A 25,578-nucleotide genomic window follows, 5' to 3' on the forward strand; every position below is an offset into this window, starting at 1 on the left:
GCGTACCATCAACTAATTTGGAGCATGATAATTTAATGTGGCAATCTTCAGTTTTCATCATACTATGGCAGTTCAAGTTCTATTCTCCTATTCTCCCTATTCTCCTGTTACTCCGAAATATTCCTCATTTTCAAAAGCCACCCTGCCAGAAATGGATCTAGTTTGATCAAACATAATCAAATTTTAAACTTGAGTACATTACATTATAGTTATAATTTTAATACTAAAGCAAACCAGTTTTTAGTGCAACGTAGTCCAATGAGTTGTACAAGAATATAAAGGCTTTTAGATAAAAATATATATAATTCCTCACCAAAGTTAGATGGTGATTCATAAAGACTGAGAACAATTAATATGTCTCCTCTGAAGGCACTTCACACATGGGGATTAAATAGTTTGAGCCATGATTAACTTTAGAAACTGAAACTGCACAGTTGGATGTCATTGTGGACATCTTAGAAAAGACCTTTAATCTAAATGTACTTCTGTGAAATGAAAATGAAGGGAAATCTCCAGAATTAGAATACATTTGATTTGCTTCAGTACAAAATACATTTCCAATACAAAAAAGTATGGAAAATATCATTGTCTTTTTTAATTTAGGGGAAAAAAAATAAAAATAAAAAACCCATAATAGAACCAAAGAAAGCAATAAATAGTTCGACAGAGTTATCAGAGCTTTGATTCTTTTCCACTTCATTGAAAGTAAATTATTTCAATAAGTAGTTGTGAATATTTAAACCTCATTCTTGAAGGTTGGTTTCCTTTTCACTGCAGGCAGAGGTCAAAATGAGAATCTGAGCAAGGTTGTATCTTCAAATAGGGTTACAAAATTGCAAGGCTTCTTTGAAAATGTTATCGCTGAGTTATTCCAAAGCCTACTACTAGAAAATGAGTTAATTCTGGGCTTAAAGGTAAGGTAAACAAGTTAAGGTAGGCTTAGGCAATTCCCTAGCTAAAGCTCAGAGCTGCAAGGTTGTTCTGATTACAGTACACAGAACCTGTGATTACAGTTTAAGGCATCTGGCAGTTCTGGTTGCAAGATTTTAAATCCTTTGTCACTGTGCTTGCAACTTTACAAAGCAGTCTTGTTTAGGTACACAGATCTGCATCTTTGTATTTTATCTTATTTGAATATCCTTAAGTCTATTGCCACATATCTAAACACTGTCATCTGCTTTTTCCAAATAACATATCATGAATGTGATACATTCTAAACCTCTGAAGTGTTCTCTTGGCTAAAGCTTAACAGTTTGTCTTCAAATCTGTTTTCAAACTGAAAAATATTGAATAGACAATTTAGGGAATATGGTATTAGTGTGTACTTGAAAGCACAAAATATGAGCACCAAAAGAGATTTATTTTAATGTTTGTGGCCAGTTTCATTATCTGGCTCATTTACTCTAATTTAAAGCAACATGAAGCATTGAAATGATATGGATCTATTAAGTGTGTGTGGTTTTTTTTTCCCCTAAAAGTCCTACAAAGCATAACTTCATAAACCCTTCCTGTTCTTTCCTTTATATTCCCTAATCCTTTCCTAATTTTGTGCGTTCTCTGAATATACGTATCATGAAAAAAATCTTTTTTCTTAACTTTGAATAGATGTATGCACTCATCTCTCTTGATTTATAATCCACTCCCTCTTCTTCATACAATGTGAAAGTGCAGAAATAGAAAGTTTTTACACCTACACTTTTTGCTTTTGTTAGGGGCTGTTTTTATTTATTTGTTTTAGTGGCAGGTGCTTGCTTTCATCTCCTAATATGAATACGGGAATTATTAGTGGGATCCTCTCCCACTGCTCTTGGCAAAAGCAGCATGTATTCCTATTGCATACTCTCAAAATGGAAGGCCATTGTGTTCTCTTGAAAGTGAGTGGAAGAATATTGCAATATATGCTTTTCTTAAGGCAGCTGTGGCTGAATTTCACCACTAACACTGAGGACTCGCAACTATTTTGAAAGACAGCAGTTCTTCGTGGCATGCGTCTTTGCAGAGTGCTCTTTATCAGCTCCTGCCAAGAAGTCTGTTTCCTTTATGAGCAGTAGCGCGGTCAGAATTACTGAATGAGGGAGAATGGCTTGGGTCATTGACAAGAAGAAAGGGCACAGGAATGAAATGTTCCAGCTCCTATCCAACAGTTCAGGAGCATGGCAGTTTGGTTCATGCTGCATGTCCATCTTCTACAATATTTTGCTGCAATTTGGAAGGTGCACCAGGAATTATTTGCCAGTTTTCCTTTGCTACGTAATTCTTTATGGAAAGATTGTTGTTGATTTCTTCTTAATTCAGTGAACTATAAGGCTTTAGAGTTAATACATGTTAACTTTCACTGTGTGACAGTTACTTTGAGTAAATGTCGAAACCTAATAGCTGACTCATACTGCTGTATCTTTCTTCAGAAAATCAGTAAGTACTGTTAAAAAAAAAAAAAAAAAAAAAAAAAAAAAACCACCTCTTTCAGTACCTAATCTGAAAGAAAGAATTGCTTGTTAGATGAGATTCAGAGCATAGTGATTGCAGGGAATGTGTTGTTGTCATGTGATGAAGTGACCAAGGGATGGAGCCTGTGTAAATCATCCATATTTGTTAGTGTTGTGGTGATGCTTGTTAATTTGGTGTGGGGGATTCTTTTTTGATCATGCGAGTGAAACTTGTGAAAATTATGTGACAAATATATATATCAGTGATAATTCTTAGCTTTTCAGTGGTTCGTCATGGGATTTTGTTTAATGAAACATTTTAAATGCTTTGTTAAGTCTTTGGCTGGCACATATTCTTGAAAGAAGCAAATATAAAAAAAAGAAAGCACAGAGGGAGAAAAAGCATGTCTTTCAAAATATGCTTAAATTGGAAAAGCAGCTGGGAAATAAAATGAAAATGTATTTAAGGTTTGAAATATAGTTATGGCTACATATTTTTAGAGAGACAAAATTCTCTAAGGATATCAATTTGGGGTTGTCATGCTTCAGGACTTCAGATCATACAAAATCTTAAAATTTGCTTAAAATACTTCAGTTAACCTGCCAAAAGATGTATTGAAGCACATTCCAGAACATTACTTTTATAACCAAAGTTGTCTGTCTGATTTTTTTATAAGCTTTAAATTGGCAGGAAAGAAAAGACAACATGTAGAGTATGTGTTAGCAGAACTTTGTTTTCAAACTGTTGGGAGAGGTTTGTGAAGAGCCATTTAAATGAAGAGCCTTCCTGATTGCTGTTATACAGTTTGTGTCCACATTACAGAATGATTTTCCAAAGAATCAGTAAATTATTTGTATATTTTGTAGACACTTAATCTTTTTTTTCAATTAAAGTTATAAATGAGGTCTTAGTTTTGCTCTTTGCTGCCAAATGATTAGTCTATACGAATGAAATTCTTATGTTCTTGGCAGAAATTTCAGCTATATATATTCCTTTTCTAAATGTTATCCTATAGTTAGGGAAGAAGTAGTACCAGCCGCTTGTTTACATTATGGAATTTGTCTGTTACTGGAGCAAATGGTCTTTCTGTATAAAGCTTGATGATTTCTTTTTAATATTTATAATCCAATTGTGTCAACTGTAGCGTTTATTTTCAGAAAGAGTGATAGGATTAATCATGACTTTCTACCCAGTGCTGTGTCCACTGGAAGAAGCAGGTAGATGACTGGAGCAGCATGATCATTTATATAATTCCTATGTTCAGTAGAATCTATCAAGATCTTTTTTTCCTTGAATCAAATGCAGGTTTCTAGATTAAGTAATTTACTACTTGGAGGAACATCCTCTGTAGATCTGAGAAAGTTCCAAAAGCATATGTTTTGGGGCTTTCTGACAACCTGTCTATTGAAAACTGAAGATCATCTTTACTTTTTTTTGCAATGCATTCTTTCTACCATACCTGCTAGTAGAAATATCAAGGAGGTCAAAAGTTATCTGAAGTCATACCTCAATAGCCCTGTATTTGAATCAGCAAAATCTTGCATAAAAAACATTTTTAGCCACATAAACTCAGCAACTGCTGTGTGTGATGTGTGAAGCTCAGCTTCATTTGATGGAGTTCCTTCTGTCTAAAAGGTGATTGCTGGCCAATGCCTTCATGCTCCAAACATGGTCCTTACTTGTTACTGAAGTGGCTCTCATTTATGTCACTGGACTGCTTGACTGTTTGACTAAGCCTGCATGCACTAACCTAAGGAAAAAAATGGGAGGATAAGGACAACGAGCAATTATAGGAGACCAGTTTGTTAAGTTTGCATTGAAGCTACAATGTTTGACATATATTCAGGTGTCAAAAGCTTTTGTTATTTGTCCTACATCCCTACTAAAAATATCCCATTCTTTCACAACTTATCTTGTGAATTTAGACCAACTTAAATCTTAACTTAATTAGCCCTTTGACTGCCTATAGACATCATGTGGATATTTTGTACCCTATAATATTGTATTATATACAAAACTAAATAAGATGGAAAATAAACTTAAGGCAACCATAAGTTTTGCTCAATTCTAATGCCAAGGTAAAATAAGGAAGACATAAACCTCATCAATTCTTTTTCTGAATACTTTTTCAAAATATGGATGAGACTTTCCTACTTCTCATATTCCAAATGCCGTGAGTATCCATAACCCAGCTGTGCTTGCTCTTGGCTCCCTGCTCTTGTTTCAGAGTGGCAGTGTTCTTTGGATTCTGGCCATGTCTGACTTCTTCACGAGGGATCTGAAGCAGAATCTAGCCTATAATTTGAAACCTTTGTTTTTTCAAACTTTGTAAATATGCAACTGATGTTTTGTAGAAGCTCTTCCACGTATCCTTAAATTTCTGATTCATATATACATACTTAGGTATATAAAGACATAAAATGCAATTTGTTGAACACTTCTTAACAGTTTTTGCTTTCAATTAAAATATCAGTATATAAATTATTTATCTGTAGCATTTGGAAAGGTTTATTGGGGAAAGACGTTCTCGATCATACCAAACATAGGTAAAAGCTGTAAAAAATAAAAAAATGTAAGGTACCTTTCTAAAATTAAATTAGTATCATTAATTATGCAAACACACCAGTTTCATCATAGTGGTTCATAGGCGATATGAAGCTATACATTCTGCTTAATGTGCATATATGTAATTAATGGAGCACAATATTACCAGATTTTCATATATGCTTATATTTATCTTTGCATGACTGCAGTGTATTAGTATTATGAAAACATAATACTGTAAAAACTCCAATTCTGCAGGCAGTTTTAATCTCTTTCATACTTGTTTTCAAAATCTACCAATGTTGCTACTGCTTAAAGTTAGGAAGAGAGGGAAAAAGAAAAAAAAGAGGAACCACTACGCCTTCCAAGACTCATCTTGATAGACTTAAGGAAAAATATTTTAAAAGGCATTGCATCAATCAACATCAATCAGATCTTCGGCTATTTTAAATTAGCTTTTATTAAAATGAAACATTTTTCTAAGTTTTCTAGAAGTCAGATATCAACCTCAGTAGCCTCTGACTTTTGGGGAAAGCAGTGCACTGCAGAAGAAAAAAGTACCCGTGTCTGGAAAGTGGACATTTCATTTCATTTCCTTCCCTAGTGCAGGAAGTCCCTATGGACTATTTGCTGTTTCTCAGGGGAGGGAAAACAAAAATCTCTTGGGAATGTATATCGGAATGCTTGAGATGTCTCTTTGGTATTAGCTTCTTACATGCTCCATTGAGCATGTCAGCCTCTCCAGACCTCCAGCTAAGATTTTTCTCTTATCTCATTTTCCTGTCAGCAGACAGAAGGTGAAAGTAACATCATAAATGAATACTAACTGAACATGAGCTGTGATTTATTAGAAAAAATTAAAACTAAAACAGTAAATAAAATACAAAATATTTAAATGCTAACTCTTAGAATAGAAATAAATTATATGCAGAGATTATTCTGTTAATGCCATTTGTGGAATAAGTTTATTAACTTAATCAGATGCAGGAATAACTCTTATATAGGATAAGGTGTTTATCAAGCATTTATATTTTCTATCAAAGGGGAAAAATTGAACTTTCTTTGGGAATAATTACTTGAATAAAAAATAAATATTTCATTAATATAGTACAAGACTAAATGCATGAAGGGCCTCTGTCATCTGCACAAATATCGATAGGGAATTACTTTTATTATGTATTCTTGACGGATTTTGTACCTAAGTACTAAGTACAAGTATTTTGTACCTAACAGTGAACAGTATTACAGCATAATCATACATTCTACTGCATATTTTGAAATAACAACAGCTACAATTACAAAAAAAAAAAAAAAAAAAGGACCTAGGGAAAGGGAAGAGGCACTGAGATCTGAAACTACCCCAAGGGTAAACTTAGAATCATAGAATATCCTGAGTTGAAGGGGATGCCTAATCATCAAATCATAGAATCACAAGGTTGGAAAGGAACTACAAGATCATCCAGTCCAACCGTCCTTCCATTACTGTAACTACAGCAAACCATTAAACCAGATCTCGTAGCTCCTCATCCAGGCACCTCTTGAATACTGCCAGGGACAGCGACTCCACCACCTCCCTGGGCAGCCATTCCAGTGCCTGACCACTCTTTGAGAGAAAAAGTTCCTTCTTCTGTCTAATCTAAACCTCCTCTGGTACAACTTGCAGCCATTTTTTCGGGTCCTGTTTGTTGCCTGGGAGAAGAGGCCAAGCCCCTCCTAATCACAACCTCCCTTCAGGAAGTTGTAGAGTGCAATGAGGTCTCCCCTGAGCCTCCTCTTCTCCAGGCTAAATGATCCCAGCTCCCTTAGCTGCTTCCCATAAGACTTGTGCTCCAGACCCCTCACCAGTTTCGTTGCCTTTCTCTGGACACGTTCCAGGACCTCAATGTCTTTCTTGTAGTGAGGAGCCCACGACTGAACATAGTACTCGAGATGCAGCCTCACCAGAGCAGGGATGATTACCTTTCTCCTTCTACTGGTCACACTATTTCTTATACAGGCCAGGATGCTATTGGCCCTCTTGGCCACCTGGGCAAAAGATAAGGATCACTGAGTCCAACTTTTTGAAGTTGAGCTCCCAAGACTCCACACCCTGACCTTGCTTTGCACAGCTGATGTCTCACTACTGCTCTCCTAGCTGTAGATTTTTTTTCAGGTAGTTTGTCGCTTGGAGGATGACATTAGGTGCTTTGTACTACCAGTGAAGCATACATGTTTTACGGCACATAGATAAGCTTTTTGTACCAGACGCTAATAAAATCACAGACATATTGTGAATTCAAAAAAAATGTTGCTAATAGAAACTACGTATTCATCTTGACAAATCTTTTAATAATCTGAATTTCTGTGCAGGTAAAGAAATAATTTTGAAGTAAAATTTAACAACAGTGTCTTCAGACATAACCCCAACTATTTGGTGATTAACCGTTCTCATTAAGATTTACAGGTGGTCATCAGAGCAGTAATCTAAGATTCTGAATCACTGTTCTTCAAGATCACAGCTAAATGATATTTCTTTTAGAAATCAGGGAAGGAATTCATAAAGTTCCCACTAGTCTAAAAATAAAGAAGAAATAAATAAATAGTCTGAGTCATGAATGGCATTTTGCCGAAGTTCAGTAGCACTGAAGCCAGGAAGGCATGAAGCCAGTGATGCTTCTGCCATTCACTGAAATGAATATAAATATTCCTCATTATGTGTAACAAGCCACAACAATTTGGGAGCAAGATTCCTTATTTACAAATTGTTTAAGACTTATTGCCAACCCATACTAAATTTTTTAATACTGACTTATAGCACAGAACTATAACTTCAAACTTCACAAATTGAATATTCAAACTTTTGAGAGAGAACTCTACAAGTTTTTAGCTGTGTGTTTTATTTGCATGGTACTCTCAGTGAATCAAGACTTCCAGACTGTTGTAGAGATGAAATTCTGGCCTAGAAAATACAAATTTGGGTAAACACAGGTGCTATCCCAGAGCTAAAGTAGTGCTTTCTGATTTTTGTATTTTTTTCCATTCCGCTGAGCCATAGGCAGCAGAAAATGAACTTTCTGTTAGGTATGCTGACGAGACTACTTAGGATATATTTTTATGAAAAGCAAAGCTATGTAGCTTTATGCGCTTTAGAAATTTTTTAGGTATTTTGTATCTGGTACAGAGGTTCCTTAATAAGAAACTACTTTTTCTCTCAATTTACAATATCAAATGAAGCTTGTTATGAATTCCTCTTTCTACAAAACAGCTTATTTTACAGAAGAGTTCGTGGTGTGATACAACAGTTTTCTGAGGAAACATGAAGCAAATTCCTCTTCTTCAAACTGTGCTACTAGGGAAGTGAATGTGAGCTAGGCATTCACAGCTCATTCTCAGCATTGCTTTCTAGGGAAGCAGTCATCTTGCATTCCACTTCCAACCAGGAGGAAGAATGATTCGGAGTTCAAGGATCAAACTAGTTAGGAAGCTGTGGAATACAATTAGTCCCTTTTGTAAGCTATAAAACTGGGTGTCTCCTTTTTCAAAGAGAACACCTTTCAGCATGAAAAATCATTAGATTTTTTTTTTTTATTTCACAGATAGAGGAAACTGAAAGCGCTTTGAGAAGTTTTTAGACTCTGTGGTATACAGAATGCCAAATAAAGTATAAGGAGGTTTTAGAAGGTTTTCTGAAGAAGCCCTGATGATGCTAGTAAGAGAGAATCATTCATTTGATCTGAAGACACACCAGTTTTTAAATGTTCCAGACTTTTAAGATCAGCTGCTGAATTCAGTTTTTCCTGTACATTTCCAACAAGAGAAAACCTTCATCTCACATGGTTCCATTTGTAAACCATTATGCATCTCTGAGACAGGACAAAGAAGCAAAAAAATTTCCCTCTCCATTGCTTCCATTGCTAATACACTATGTGGTCAGGGTATGGTGCTGTATCTGAAAAATTGCTAAAATTTCATCCTGAGCCTATAAACTCCTTATTTGCCAGACCTGAGCTGTCTGAGAATTTCCCTGACATTGCTGAGTTACTGGGTCAGGGAAGCAAGACTCCAGAACCAAAACAGACTTGACTGACTATGGTAGCATAGAGTCCTGCCTGAAGGGAAGCTCAGGTGCTCACCTCCACTTAGGTCAAAAACTGAACATCTTGGTATATTCTGCTCAAATGGTACTTATTTATTTGCCATTGTTGTTCTGTTAGCACAGTTAAGAGTCTTGAAAGCAAAAGCTTCTGAGGAATTCCGTGCTTGAAAGATAAAACAGGAAGCTCCTGTGTTAAGAGTGGTCAAACACAAATATTTGGAAAAAAGATCAGTGCTTACAAGCAGTATATTGCAGAAGCAAAATGTAGTGTGTGACATACATGCTTCAGAAAAAAATATTCTAAATGATGTAATCCCAATTAAAACAATATTTGTTTTTGCCTCAAAAGCTGGGTTTATCTATTTGAAAGTAAGCAGTTTAGTTCATTGGAACAGCACTGAGAAGGAAACTTCCTCTTTGTCCTTAGTGCCCTGCAGAGTGCTCAATTAGTGATGGAAGGTCACCTCTTGAGCTGAGTTCCAGTCAATGCTTCTGAAAGCCCAGAGCCAGACAGCCACCTCTTGGAGCCTTTCAATGAAGACCAGAAACAGGAGCCAGATCCTAGCTAAACAAACAGCTCAATTGCTATTGACTGTAACAGAAGGGGAGCAGCTCTCAGCAAAAATGGCAGAGAACCAAAGTATGCACTTTAGGATGGGTTATTACATGAGAGGAAGCTGTCTGCCTGGGGCAGCCCACTGAAGAGGGAGACTTTTAATGGCACTTTCAGGAGACTTTCTTGGATGCAAGACTGCTCTGAAGATGACCAAGCAGATACAGCAGTGGAAAAAGTAGAAGACCGTTGATGCTACATGTGGCCTCTTAACCAGAGGAGTACGCATGTAGCTGAGAGTTGAAAATAAATTTAACAGCAAAAACAGAACAATCCAGAATTTAAAATCCTCAGTGACAACAGACATAGTGAAAAGGGAATTCAGACTGGACAGTCAGGAAGATGAATGACTTTAAATAGACAAAAGGGGGGAAAAAAAAAAAAAGAGAGAGGAAAAAAAGGATTCAAATCTGAGTAAGTGCAAAATTTTTTGTGTCAGGAATGTGAAAGGCAACTGGGAATTCATAAAGACAATGAGTTACGAAAGAGCTGGAAGAGTGGAATTGTCTAATTGGCTCCAAGTTTAAACAACATGGTGAAGTTGGAGGAAACCCACTGGGGAAAATGAAGAACTTGACTGGATTAGCCTCTTAGGAAGCATTATTCCCACAGTGGCTTCAGAGGGACAAGAAAATGAAGATGTGCATTTCCTTGTGATTAAAATCATCACCGTTGCATTCCTGTTGGTAACCTTACTAGTTAGTCTACGAGAAAAAAAGCCTTAGAGCCTATGTTTGATTTGCTGTTTTATTCCATCAGCAACTTCAAATTGTTTAAAAAGTAACATTTTGCCTATTAATACAAATTTTTAGATACATAAGATGAAATCTCAGTTTCACTAAAAAATCAGTGGGAACTTTTCTACATGCCTGGGATTTTGTTTGCTGTCATCAGAGCCTTCTTAAAATAATCAAGTGTAGCCTAACGAAGAAGATGTCAAGACACGGATAAGTTTCCTCTGCAAGTAAATCAAATAAACATGAAAGTGTCAGGAGAAAAAAAAAAAAAAAAGGATATTACTAAACTATATTTAAACATTCTCCCATTGCTGGTAAACTGTAGTTTAACTGTTTGTCCTATTCTCTGCTGTCAGAGTCCTTGTTTGTATTTGGTAAGTCTTCAGCAGGGGTCAGATTGTTTATACTTGTTGCAGTTTATAGCTCTCCTAAGGGTTAGGTTATTAGTGCTGAGGTTTACCCTCTCATTACTTGGACTTCGTTTCATCACGTCAGGGTAGTTTTCACAAAGCATTCCCATTAAGGCTCTGGTAACAGTCACATTAAGTTGGATTTGTTTCTTGTTTGTTGATCAGCTGATTGATTTTGCGTTGAGTTGTTGGGGTTTTTTTCTGTGGGTTTTTTTTTTAATTGCTACCACTTTGCAGGTAATCATTATATGAGACAGAAAACGTGGCATCACAATGGAAGTTTGACATAAGTGAAAAACACAGCAATAGTTAACATGAGGTCAAAGTCTGAACCTCATCCAAGGAAATGTAGACTTTTTTTTAAATGAATAATAATAAAAAAAAGTCATTTCCTTAAAAGTACAAAGAAATCTAAGATTTTGCCTGTTTTAACTCACTCACTTAAGCTGGCTCTTTCCTACTAGACCAAGTTAGTTAAAGTTGTATTAAAAAAAAATGTAGGTTGGCGTTACTTTTGAATAGCTGCATTGCCCTGTTTATAGCCCATCGTGGGTTGGTTTTGTTTGTTTGTTTGTTTCTGAAGAAGAAAAAAAAAAAACAAAACAACGCAAAACTGGAATTTTTTTCCGTAAGTCTTCACCGGGGAATTTTATTGAATATTAAATGTTTGAAATGGATAGGCTCTCTGTTAATGCAACAGAACAGTATGGTAAATACCTCTGCCATTGTTACATGTATTTCACATGTGATCTGGAGTATTTGTGATATTCCGATGTTGACTTTTGCACAGATGAGGAAGATGGACAGTTGGTGGCTGGTTAAGTGTAAAAGTAGGCTATTGCTCATGAATGAGTGGCACATCCTCTTGAAAGAGCTGTGTTGTATTTCACATTGAATCTGTCGATTTGAGCTAGGATCTTGCAAGTGTTTACATCTTGTGAATGGGAAATGGGGAGGAAAATTGTTTCCAAAGAAAAGCAATTGTACACAGCATTGTAGTTTAAAGGACCTGCGGGAAGTAAATGAAGTATCTCAGTGTGATCCATACACGTTCTTCAGAGGAAGACAAAACAAAGATCTTTTTTAGGTGATAGCTATCAAAATTAAACCTCTCAGCACACTCAAATGCCTCAGGACAAGACTACACATCAGGTCATAAGATGAAAGGCTTCCATCTGGTGTACTGACGTCAGGTAGCACCTGTGCGGACTGGGGAGCTGCTAGGGGTAAGGGCTGTGGCTACTGCCCAGGAAATGCACTTCCCACTCAACTGGGTGTCTCCTCATTCCAACACCCTGACAGAATGGAACAAAAGAGCTTTTTTTCTTTCCAGGACCACACATGGCAGGTGCAGACCTGAAAGCATAGCAGTGAAGCTGATCCATGAGATGAAAGACCCCTTAATGCCTGTTTTGTGAACATGAACAGGTCTGCAGACTGTTGTTTGGACCAATCTTATTAAATTGCTCAATCAGGCTGTTATTTTTTCACTAGAGATTTAAAGAAGTTCCTACTGTTTTTAAACAGGTACAGTTTTAATTTATCCAAAGATGAGAACTTTAGTTTTTCTCTCTATCAAAAAGTCCTGTTAGGTGGAGTAATAATTAAAGATCGAATATTTGCCTACGTGTGTATCATGTGGTTTCGACAAAAAATTTATACAAAAAGCATAAAGAAATGTTGCTTCTGAAGTAGCTTAAATGACACCAATTGTGTAATTGATTATGCTGTCTCACAAAAGAATTCTCTAACACACTAGTTTTAATTATACTAAATGATTCCAGTCATCACATATGCTTTCAGGACACTTTTGAAATGCTATCAGTAGAATTGTAGAATCATAGAATCCTTAGAGTTGGAAGGGACCTTTTAAGATCATGTAGTCCAACACCCCTGCAATGAACAGGGCCACCACAGCTAGATCAGGTTGTCCAGGTCCTGATTCAGACTCGCCTCGAAAGTCTCCAGAGGTGAGGCATCAACCACATCTCTGGGCAACCTGTTCCAGGGCCTCACCTCCCTCACTGTAAAAGTCGTTTTCCTTATATCCAACCTAAATCTACCCTCTTTATGCTTGAAAACATTTCATCTTGTTCTGTTGCCACAGACCCCGCTACAGTCTCTGTCCCCTTCTTTCCTGTTGCTTCCCTTTAGATATTGAAAGCCCACTATCAGGTCACCTCAAAACCTTCTCTTCTCCAGGCTGAACAGCCCCAGCTCTCTCAGCTTGTCCTCATAGGAGAAGTGCTCCAGTATCTCAATAGTTACATTAATAAAAAGCACTACAGAGTGTAAAATGGAATGCCTCTTCAAGAATTTGACTTGCTAACATTGAGGTAGTTGTGATGTATCTGGCAAAGCTTTTTAATTTCCTCTTGTAATACTTAGATCATGCAGCAAGCTGTTCAACAAAACACTGTGTTAAGCTCTCGGCCACATTACCACAAAACTCTGATTTTTATCTGACCAGAGTTGATGACAGAAAGTTGAAATATTGCTCCCCAGGTGGTACCCTATATAGTGTTTTTTGGTTGTTGGTTTTTTTTGCTAAAGTCCTGAATACCAATACAAAACTGAAAATATTACAGTTTTGGGGCAAAGTTAAAATACTAGATGATTGAGGTTGACAGGAATCTCTGGAGACAGCTTGATTGTAGAGAAAGTTGATGGCACCCAAGAACTGTGGAGTATTCACTCATTTAGAGAGAGAAATGATTCTCTCCTTACAGAATCTGTGGATTACGTTATTCTGTGAAGGATGCTAGATTTCCATGTTTTTACTAACAGGAGTTAATGGAGAGAAGGTTGTGTATTCTGTCAGTATCTCATTTTTAAGCAGCAAGGCCTTCTTATGACCTCAATAAGCCCTTGTAAGATAATTAGATAAAGTAATTAAGGTTGGTATGGGCAGTATAAAGACAACATGAAAGTTCCTGTAGCTCCCCTCTCTCTTTCAAGAAGCTGAAATGAGGACAGCCAGCCTCTTCATCATGCAAACTGCAGGACGTATTTCCTGAGCTTTGTAACCATCATCTCAGCTTTAGGGTTAGTTAACCTGCTGCACTGACAGATGAAAACTAAAATGGTCTCCAGTAATCATTTGGCCTGGAAAATGTAGTGAGCAATTTATTTTTTTTAAAGGCACTTAAGCACAGAACCGTATTTTTCTAGGCAGCTTGAAAACCAACACACTGAGTGTCTGCAGGACTATTTAAGTGTGTGATTTATTTTCTCATGACGTATGAATCTGGATTTTGTAACTTGAATTCTGTGACGTTTCCACTAAGCTTGAAACAGACTTTAGATTCACCAAACAGTAGTTGAATTGTAGAGAAAAAGCGTGAGTCTTTTTCCTCTGCCCCATTTCCTACAGATACACCTGCTAAAGGAAATGAAGTGATCGCACTTCATAGTGATATTTCCAGTAGTAAAGTGCTCTTTCACTTTTTTGGTATGTGTGAGGTTATTTGGTATAATTTGTTCCACTGTGGAATGTGCCATATCTCTAAGGCATTTCTGAGTATTAAATTACAGTGCCATACCTCTGGTTTTTTTCCAGATATTTAACCCTGACAAATTATCTGATCCTCCTATTATTTTTTCACTTGTAATTTATGTTTTGTTACTTTGACAAATTCAGATACTAAAATGGCAGGTAAAAATGTATGTGCTTATCCTAAAGCTTCTCACTCAATCCCATAAAAATTCCCTTTTTCTTGAAGGTCACACTGATATTTATAGTGCACTGACAAACTGTTTTCTCAGTGGTTTAGCTGTTATTACCAGTGAGAGATTTACTCGGGTGCATTTCAACTGCCAACATATTTTCTCAGTGTGATATCCTCGTTTCATATACTAGTACATGCACAGTGTATTTTTTTTCATTCAAGAGCCATCTTTCTCCCATTTTCCCTGAGTGCTTAAGAAAATCTACAGTTTGTCCTGGTATCCGTGAGACTCTCATCCGCAACCCTTTTACTGCTAACTGGCTGCCAGAACCCTTATTCTCTGAAGAGCAACTTGCATCTTTTGTTCCATTCTGTCAGGATGTGGGAATGGGAACACCAAACTCGAGGGAAAGGCCATCGGTCCTGATGGAATTATCACTCCTGAGCTGCTTTAACAAATGGGATGTGTAATGTCGATTGGTATATTTTCTATCATCTCTGTAGCATGTTCCACGCTTCTACTATCCACTTACTGTCTCTATATTCTGATATTTATAAATTTTATTCCAAAGCTGCATGCCAGGATAAGGGCTGTGCAGCACACTAGCTTTTGCAGCTTCTTCAGCAGTACTGATAAATCTGCCGCTTTAAGGGGAATTTCCACTTTTCCATTCCTCTTGCTTTTCTTCCAGGCTCAGAAGACAGACTGAACTTACTCTAGGGAGCTAATTAAGATAGTCTGAGTCATCTGACAAAATTCTGGGTTTGCTAAAATCCAGAGAAGGAGCAGAGAGTGGCACCTCTCTGCCTCAGACCGTAGTCTAAGGTTGGAGAGAATATCTTCTAAATCAGCTGCTAGTGTTTTGCATGTCTGTCCCTATAATGAACGTATTGGTGCAGAAAGGCTTATTCTGCCCTGCTTCTGCCTTTCAGCCAAAGCAAAATCCCGTTAACAATAGGTGAAACAGCAGTTCCTTACATTAAATTATATTAAAAAGATACAAAATAATTAGTGATTTACTGAGTTCCCTTGGTTTACTTGTCAAAAATTTTGTGACTTGAAGAATGTAGAATGTGGTCTATTTTCAAAAACACAAACACTGCAGTGTGAGAATAAGACAGAGTCACTAGAGGTGCTGATATTCCTATTCTGAAGGTTAGAAATGGTCATCTGTGTCTCTTCGGCACAATTCAGTTCTAGGCAATCCCTTTGTCACAGTTCGCTTCTTCTGCTCAGGAAGAAATCAAGAAAAAGGTAATGGTTGTTTTTCTTGGTAGACTTGGAGGGGATGCATGTTGCTGAATTAATTCAAGATGAACAACAAAGAAGGAACACTAATAAGTTAACTGTCTGTAAAATAAATACCACTGTGGAATTCAGTCTCTCAGCAGGAGGTTCTACAACATTCTAGAGAGAGGTTGTGCTGTTTGAGCTTCTCAGTGTATTTATTGGTCATGCACACAAAGGACTACCAACTCAAGCATCTCCAGGCTTATTTCCTATACGTGCACTTGAAGGAGCAGAAAACAAAACAATGCTTACTGTCAATAAATAATGATGTCTTCCAATTTGCTATTTGGACCAGCCAAAGTTGGTGACCATATTGATAACAAACACAGCACTTGAAAATGTACTTTGAATGCTAATAAGAGACTGGTTCAGAAAAATAAGCATCTGTCTACCATATTTTTTTCTAATCACATCTTGAAGATGATGAGCTCTCAAGTTCCATTTTTTCTTGTAGACCTACACAAGAAAATCTCTGCTCCTCTTCAGTGGTTTTGTACAGTTTCATACCTGTTTCATCAATATGGTATTTGTGGAATGACACAGAAACAGTCTTTACACCAGTTTTTAAACACACGCAAGAATAATTTCAAATCTTTTCACAAGAATTTACCTTCAGGAGATGGAACAGTAAACTGCGGAGTCAGATCATCTAAAGTAGCCTGGAAACTTTATCCGGTAACATGTACTATTCTCAAAGTAAAACAGTATTTTCTTTTTCAGTCATGCCAGTACTCTCGCTTAGCAAATACATAGTTGATATACAGAAACAAGCACTTTTCACATGTAAGTGAAAACAGATGCATCACTTAAGAATGGAATGCAGCCCTTGATTCAGAGTCAGAAACATCTCTTGCGTATTTCAAAATCCAGTGCTTTACATATATTTGTCCTTATCTATTGCATGCAGATGTTTTTGGATGATGCATGTCAGAATATCTTTTTCATATTTGAGATATGAACTTCTGTACAAGTATTGCAATAATTATAACCATTCATTGGTACTTATTCATAAAATGTTATACATATCTATTCCCATACATCTTAAAACGTCGGAATTTGTTTTCCCTAGAGAAGAAGCATGTTTCAAAATGACAAAGGCTTTCTAGCTTCCAGGGTAAGAAAAAGCAAAGATCATCAGTTCAGAGTACCCAAAGATACTGCATCTCTGTCAGCAAAGTATCGCCCCTCTAGGATGGTTCATGGTAAAATTCTAGTTTTAGGATTACTGTTGACCCCTGGCACAGATTTTAGTTTTTGTCTATTGACTTGCCGATGTACTAAAAGATAAATTACCTATATTCCATGTGCTATTATCAGTTTCATCATAAGTTGTTTCTGACTGTTTCTAGAAGGAAAGAAAATATATGATCCACTTGCATGCTATTGCTTTGGACAGATTCCTACATCCTCTTGGTCTAAAGCAGGATCTAGTTTATGTACCTAGAAGCAAATTCAAGTAAGCATCGGGTTATTTCAATACCCTAATACCTGAAAAAAATGCAGTTTCTTCAGTGGAATTGTCATGTTTCCAAATGACAGAACTGCCATTAATTTGGATAGAGATTTGTTTAATTGTGGACCTTACGGGAATCATCCGACTTCTGGGAATATTTGAAAACCCAATGTTATTTATATATAAAGAAGTTCTCAAGGATAATGCCCAGTGTACGCGACCGTACTTAAAACTTTCAGTCTTGTACCTCATCTGTATCTGTATCTCAAACTCCTATCCCCCCAAACTGAAAATCTTACACTTGTAGTACATAAATTGATCCCAAAGTAGGGAAAGTCAGGGAAGAAAGTTCATTTCAGGTATGTTATTGCACAGTTGATCTAGGGTTTTGCCCTTTGCTCTACGGCATTGCTTACTGGATTACTGCTAAACACTGGATTAGGGGGAATAGTGGTTTGTCCTAGTATGTCATCTGAACCCTTAAGCATAATCTACTTTTGCAAAGACATTCCACTTATATGTATGATACGCAGTGCGGTGTATAAGGCATTAAAGCAATATGGACAGGAGGAAAAAAAAAATAAAGAAGGGTTTTCATGAAGCAGCAACCAATTTAACGGGTAGCAATGGTAGAACAAAGTCTTCTGCTCTGTGTGCAGGATGAGAGCAGGAAAGAACCTGGCCCTACATAACAAATTTTCTTCCCATTGTGTTTGTCCATTAACCAGATAAAGCGCACACTTCCCATGCTGTTCCATTCATACAGCCTACTGTTCATTCAGAAACATAATGTTTCCTTTAGTTGATGGATTAAAGGCAGGACGGGGGAGGGAGGAGTGTAAAAATGTTTTGAGATGTGCAGGACTTCAGGAAGAGCTTTTAAAAGTTAATCCGCACTAAAAGCATGGCATATATTTTTCTTACTCAACTTCAAAAGAAAAAAGGCGATGCTGCCTCTTCAGTGAGCAAAACTATTTTTCCAAAGCAAAACCTAGAGCAGCTTTTGTGCAATTGCTAAGGCATTAATATCAGGTTATTTTAAAATTAATCTTATATTACACTATATGAACACATATTCTTTTACAAGCCTTGAATAATCTGGTGTTATATTTTGGTAACTTGAAATAGGAACCTAGGAATGATTATTGGTGGTCTTAAAAAATAAAAGCACTAAGACATAGAGTGAACTCAGTAAGCAACTTTAAAGGTTATTGTTTGCTTTTCATCCTCGCTTGGCAGACCAGGTGTCACCAGCAAAGCAAATCTGAGGAAAGGCAACTTTTGTTGGAGTCTCTTTGTGAACAAAACAGATGACATAGAGAGCAGGTGTTAAAATAGCGAAAAAGGCAAACAGTGCTGATTTTACAGGATGTTTAGCTGTGGAAGAGCTAGAAAAAAAAATAAAACCAGTCTGTTCTACAGCATCTTACTTGGAAATCTGTGCTCAACTGAAAGAAACACTTCTCTGCCTTGTAAAACAGAATCTGCCTTTTGATCCCCTAAAGAATTGGTTGGAGACACTTATCCTATTTTATCCTATTCCTCTTGTATCTGACTTCCCAGAGGGTGACAGGAAAAGCGCAGTTTTGACTAAATAAGGATGCTGGAATTTGCTGGCTGCTTTCTGTTTACCTGATGTCACTTATGATGCTGTTTTCCTACTTAAGTGGCATTTAGCAGAGGAGCACCGTGTGTGATTTTGCTGTTTATGCTGGGAAGCTGCTTACCAGCTGGGTAGATGAGGCTGTGTTACTTTGCGTGGTTTTCATCCTGCACTGCACATCTGGTAATGTTGGTCTAACATTACAATAGCGAGTGTTGTAAATTAATAAGTAGAAAGGTAAGTCCATATGTGGAGGGAAGTAAGTTTGCCTGTGACATTAGAAGTAAAATAAGGCTACTGACATTGCAAGCTTTCCCAAATTTATGGGTTTACGCATCCTGAGCCCATAAAGACAAACTTAGATGCACACTTTAAGTGTGTGCATTTTGGATTTAAGCCTTTGTGCCCATTTTCAGGTAGATGAACACAATGCACTTTCTGCTTTGAAGAGGCATCGGTTTCTGAAGGACACACACACACGCTAGCAGGTTTCTTTGATTCTGTCATGCTAGTGTTATTCTGTAATGCTGTAACTGATGTGTTAAGGCAACCCCAATGCAAGATTATGTTATAATGGTGTAACTTTAGAATGAAGAAGGGATCGCTTACTACAGATAATTCTGAATTCTCTCCATTTGCAACATTTCTTTAAGAAATAAACCCGTAGGGCATCATTCTGCAATCACTGCATCTACTTCTCAGTTAAGTCCTCAGCACGTTTACTGCTTTGCAGATGGGCATAAGCATAGGATTGCAGATTTATGATGCAATTAAACTGTACTGTCACTCTCTTCCAGGTGGCAGTGAGATACACTGAGCTGTCACATCTAGAATCGAGTTCCTGTAAACATTTGGCACAGTGGCCAGGTTTATTCTCCAGTCACATCAAGAATGGATGCAGTATAATGTTTTCCAGCTGTTTCAGGTATAATTTTACAAATGTTGCCATTGGGGCAATAAATCCTTTAGTTCCAGCGGAGTGGCACTAAAGGAAGCTATGTGGCATCTGAAACACCTTGAGCCGAGTGTGTTTTTCCTTGAATATTTGTACGTCTGAGTGGAAATGTTACAGGATGTGAAGGATATCCGCCAGTGAACTTTCTTGCAATCCCATCACTTCAGCAGGCTAACCTCACGGCAAGCCCTCCTGGCATTCCTCACATGGAGCTACACTTATCCCTGTGGCTTTACCCACTCTCTTTTCTGCCTACAAATTCTGAGGTCACGTTTCAGTTTATTTTTTTTTATCACGCCTCAGATAACGGCACGCTCTATATTGTTTAAACAGAGATAGAATAGCCAGTGCCAGTTAATGATACACTCTGAGCTGCTGCTCTCATGTCAGCGCTCTCAGACGCTCTCACTGCCTGCCCGTGCCATTACCGGTTGTCCAAGTGGCACAAATGTTAACAGCAAACCCTGCTCTTTGCTGGGCTGGAAAGTTAACTACCCAGACTCGAGACATCTCATGGATAGAAAAGCGGGTCAGAAACCTAGCACAGAGCACGTGTTGTGTGATATTAGGGTTGTTAGAAGGGATGAAGCCCATCACGACATAGCTAAGGAGATACCGCAAGCCCGGTTCGTAGGACAGAAACGTTATCCCACCTTCAAGAGCCACTGGGTGTTGTTCTCCATGATGTTCTCCAGCAGCTGCAGCCTCTGCACGGAGTCGTCGTAGTCAAGCGGCGCGTCGCGCTGCACGGCGTTGGGCACGTAGGGTGGCCGGCAGCTGTCGGCCTCGGGCAGCAGGAAGGTGTAGCTGCACGGCCCGTGCTGGACCTGGTACTGCTTCTTGCCCGCCGGCTCCGCGCCCTTCCCGAAGGCGTTGTATCCCGCGGCGAGGACGATGCTGCAGCCCCACGTGAAGTAGACGCTCAGCCGCATCTTCCTGCCCGCGGAGGTCCCGGCCCGGAGCTCGGAGCTCAGCGCCCCGCGGCCATGCGCTGCGGGCGGCCCGCCCGGTGCCCAGGGACAGCCGGCCCGAGCTCCGCCGCCTTCCCACCTCCTGAAACCCTCCTCCCGCTCCGCCGCGTCCCGAGCTGCCGCCGGTGCTCGGCTCCCCCCGTTCCTTATATGATAAGTTGGTAGGGGAAGGCAGACATGCGGAGGGGCCGCCCCTCCCTCCCTCCCTCCGCGGGGGGGTCCCTCGCCTCCGGGAGGACGCGCGGGCGCGGGACGGCGGAGAGAGCCCCGTGGGGAGCGGGACCCCGGCGGCTCCGAGGAACTTCCTGGGCACGGGCGGCCACGCGGCAGCTCACCGGGCGCTGCTCCGAGCGGGGAGCGCTCCTCAGCGCTGTCACGGTGATGGGAAACGGTTCGCGCGCCCGTTTGTGTTTCTGGAGGGAGCTTGGGGGGTTGTTATTATTAACTTGCCGAAGGAATATGTGATTTAGCGTGTGCTTAAGGCATGGGGTTACTGCAGAGTTCGGTACTGTCCGGAGCATGCGGCAGCAAGCGGGGGCACGTCCTTGCACAGGAAGCAAGAGGGGGTGAATTAAAAGTTTTCAGCCCAACGCAGACTCTGTATGTTAGAGGATCTCTGACACGGGTAGTCATTTCTGTGCGTGACTTTCAGGAGCTCACTGTTTTTAAGCTCATCCTTCTTGTTTGTTATCTCTATGAACTGGCTGTGTCTGATAGTGATAACATCGACGTGAGCTGCAGATCCAGCCTCTCACAGCCACCAGCACCAAGGCACTGCCTGCAGTGAGGGGCCATTCCTGCCCTCCCAAGTGAGAGACACCTGGAAAAGGCGAGGGGACATCTCAGAGAGGAGGTGAATGCTTGGCTGTACAAAAGGGTTGTAAAAAGGAGCTTCACCCTCCTTCACACTCCCATGATCTCTGCAACGAGAAGTGACCCCACAAAAGCACAACACTATCTCACCAGCCCCTGGGAAAGAGCTGGGTGCACTGAAATGTCAGAGAAGTTTCCTTTCCCTGTTGTTGGCTTCTAGAAACCAGCACTGCAGAGCAGTGATTCCTGGAGAGAAACCGCCCCGCTGCTCTGCTCAGCTGGGCACAACAAGCTGTAAGTTTCTCACAGTTAGAATAAGGGGAATGCCTTGCTTGTCCGACTTGTGTAACCAAATGCCATGCTAGTCCAACCAGACACCAAAGCTTCAGTGATAGATGGAAGATCCTAGTGTGTCTCACCACTGTCTCTTGGGACGGACAATCTTACACAGCTTGCCATGTCTAACACAGCACATTAATGTAGTTTTATTCTTTCTGTCATGAAAACTGTGTTCAGGAGTTGACAGAAAGAGTTGTAACAGCTAACTGCATTTGCTTACCTTATCGAAAGAGGTTGGGATTTCTTTACATAACGCGTTTTTACTTCTGGAATGGGCAGTCTCTGGAATTCCATCCTGGTGACACTCAGGAAGGTTGGAGTTGTGGTAGGACTATGACCTGTGCAGTGCTCATCTGCCACCCTTCATCCTTCTGGGAGGAGCACGTGGAGGAAGTGTACTTTGAGACACAGTCAAGCATATTTTGTACAAAATATACATCTTTGTGCAGTTTGGCACAAAAATGATGTACTTCCCCTCCGTTGAAGTTTCTGTGGTGACAGCAAAGTAAATTAATGCGACAGCTACCTGCATTGCCACAGAAGTTTTGGTACCTTTCTGCACAGTGCAGATATATTTCGTTTTCTTTGCAGTACACTGAAAGTTTTGAAAGGATGTTTAATGCCATGTGCATAGCAGATTGTTGCAATGTAATTGAGAAACCTGCTATTATGCCGTATGGATTAGATTTATACCATAGGTTCTGTGAAGGATTTCTAGATATCTAACCAGACATTTAAATTCATTATTTTTTTTCTTTGAACGCTTTTTGTTTGTCTGTTTGTTCCAAAGTTAAAAGAGAGTTTCCTGTTGACTTGTATACAACTGTCCTTAAATTGCCCATTCCCCATCTTCTGTTCCTCTCAAAACTAGCCTAAGGAATATGGGACTCCCATATTTCAGCAGAGCATTGCTGAAAACCAGCATGCTGCAGCCCTGAAAGCATCTTATTGATGAGAGGAACTGGAAGATGGTCTTATTTGTCCTGCATGGGTTTTTTAGTCCCTTCATGAGATAGGAAAGGAAAAAATGAGGCTGACTAGTATAGTCTGTTGGATGATTTCTTTTTAATGATTAGGCTTCTACTCAAGGGACTGTACACACATAAAAGATGAGATTTAAGGGATACTGAGAAATTGTGAGACAGGATTTCCATGAGAGGCTTGATTACATCAGCAGTTCTGGGATCTCTATTGAGATTATCACCCATATGTCACACTGGCAGGTCACATCGCCAGCCTGATCCTATGGCTCAGGTTTGCTGTATTTTTAAGAGACTGGAGAGACTCTGACGGTTTGATGTGTGGCCTATTTTCCTTTAGGAAAGCCAAAACATGGCCCTGGGAGGCCCCTGAGTAGCACCGCAACAGGGAACAAAGCGGAGTTCAGAGGCTGCCTGGCCACGCTGCTGTATCTCGGACCTCCACTAGGGAGAACTGTGGTTGTATGAATACTGGGAGGAGAAATCAGTTCTCCTTTTACAGTTGTTTTTTGTTGCTGTTGTTGTTTGAAATGAATGAATGTGTGGCCAGTTGTTGTGGCAGCTGTTTGCTCAGGGAAAAGGTACGGAAAGCACAGCTATCCTTGAGCAGGAGGCAACAAATACTGGGTGGCAGACCTGTACCAGCAGGGCAGGAACCACAAGTTCTTTGCGCTTCTCATCCACATCTTGAGGAGCACCCTGGGAGTCACCCTGCTCGCGTTTCCCTGACCTTTCCTTGGTAATTCCTGGACACGGTGGCAGTTACTGAGCAGAGGGGGAGAGTTTTGCTATTTCCCTATCCGAGTCTGATGGACTTGTATTACTCTAATGAAGAATTTTTCCCACCACCCAGGAACGTTAGTGAGCATTCACCTTGCCAACGGGATAAATATACATCCCTTTAACTCCTCGCTACGGGAGCGTGTTTCATTTGGGGCATCTTTTGGAGCATTTGTTTGTGATCCTTCACCCTTTCCATCCCCTCGGGAGCAGCTTTCCCAGCTGTTGAGGAGGAAGTGGTCTTCTCTGTTTCCCTGGGGAATGGAAGCCAGGCAGAGTTCAGGGGGAAAGAAAGTAGTAACAGCTAAATTTGGAAATCTGGTGTGAAAAGTAAGGCCAGTTAAATACATTTTTGTCCTTGAAAACTGGGGAGGAGGAAGGAAGATGCCTGAATGCAGCCTTTCTACTGAGCCTCAGAGGCATAACAAGTATTCTGCAAAATGCTTGTTCCAGAAAAGCTGAATGACAGAGATCTGACTCCTTCCAGTTACGAGGTGTCACAGTTCATTCTCAGCCACACTGGAGTAGGAAGGAATGTAGTAGATAAATTGGCATGGAATCTTTCGTATGCCAGGATGAGATTCAGCAAAAATTTATAATTTGGGCCAGTTGCTGCTGCCCAGTATTTTTGTGTTCATTGTTCTCATCTTTATCTGTACTGAATGTACGGAGCGGAGTGTTAGCATTCGTCATACATTCACCCTACAAAATGAAATACTGATGCTTAGTCTGGGATTTCCTGCTTGTGTTATAGCTGAGTGTATATAATATTTGACATAAAATAGCAAATAAGTGCTCAGTATATTTAAAGTACAAATTAGAGCTTTCCCTTTTTAGAAAGACGATACTCGCTCTTCAGAACTCACCTTATAAGAAGAGCTGAAATGTATATTTTGTCAAAACTAAACATGTAGAGCGTTTCGCCAGATGTGCTTTAGGCAATTTCCTTTCCTGGGAAACAGCAAATTCCCGTACTCAGCCAATCCTGGTTTGATTCCGTACGGCGCACAACTAAGCTGCTTGGAGAGAGATGCCTGGATACCACCAACATTATCTTTCCAATTATCATTTACTTACAGCTGCGCAGCTTCTGTTTGACAGGCAAATGCAGAGATCTTGTGAGACCTCCAATAGGAAGGGAAGTATTTGATTTTTCTAAGGAAACATCAGAAAATGTTTATGTTAGGCTCTATCTGCAGACTTTGCCACCTAAAACATTTCAAGTGTTGATTTAGTTGATAAGCAAGTTCTCGTTTCAGCAATTTTCATGTTTTAACAAGGGAAAAATAGTAACAAAATAAGGGCAAAATAAAGGCACAACAACGAGAACAAGTAGTTTTTGGTGTCGCATTCTTATAGGGATGCTTTGTCTACATAAGAAACCAAAAACTATGATGTGTGAAGGTGGACCTGCAAAATCAGGTCAGAGGTGAAACTTTTTCTGCATCTTGGAATAAATCAATAAAGTATATAAATATATTCCTGTTTTTTACATTCCTCACATTTTGACACTTAAGATTAAATCCTCACCTCTGGTTCCTGGTACTTTCATGTTAGTTTATGGTAGTTCCATTTGCTGGCTTCACAATATTTTCTTTCGCTGGGAGTATTCTAACATATTTCTCAGGAACAAATGTCAACAAGGATAAGACTTTTGAACTCATAACTTAAAAAGCAGGGAACAAGATCTTGAACCCTAGTAGAATTTTAGTCTGCTAAAAATCTTATCTGTTTAGATATCTTAAACTCTTTGAAAGAGAGAAGTGCCAGATTATTATGTTTTCCATGAAGCCAAAACAAATTGCTTTCATCAAGACCCATAATTCAGTTCTTTAGTGCTTCTAAAATTAATGGCCATATCTTATCGATCTTTCCTCCTCTCCCCTATTTTCCTTTCTGTTCCATCAGAACTTCTGCAC

At 39.3% G+C, this 25,578-nt stretch overlaps 2 protein-coding genes across 5 annotated transcripts in view; one reads left to right on the forward strand and one right to left on the reverse strand.

The window, feature by feature from the left end:
* Positions 1-21,123, reverse strand: part of ANGPT2 (angiopoietin 2) — a 46,330-nt gene extending 25,207 nt beyond the window's left edge. For 3 of the 4 annotated variants that reach the window (XM_072332986.1, XM_072332985.1, XM_072332984.1), the window contains exon 1: positions 20,430-20,844. In XM_072332986.1, coding sequence (XP_072189087.1) covers positions 20,430-20,708 — 279 coding nt within the window. In that variant the 5' untranslated portion in view covers positions 20,709-20,844. Of the gene's footprint in view, positions 1-20,429 lie in introns of all 4 variants that reach the window. The other variant, XM_072332987.1, reaches the window with a different exon arrangement.
* MCPH1 (microcephalin 1) overlaps positions 1-25,578 on the forward strand; it is a 118,220-nt gene that overhangs the window by 64,177 nt on the left and 28,465 nt on the right. The gene's annotated exons all lie outside the window — the stretch shown is intronic.

Source organism: Excalfactoria chinensis, chromosome 3, assembly GCF_039878825.1.
Source record: "Excalfactoria chinensis isolate bCotChi1 chromosome 3, bCotChi1.hap2, whole genome shotgun sequence".
Taxonomy (NCBI): Eukaryota; Metazoa; Chordata; class Aves; order Galliformes; family Phasianidae; genus Excalfactoria; species Excalfactoria chinensis.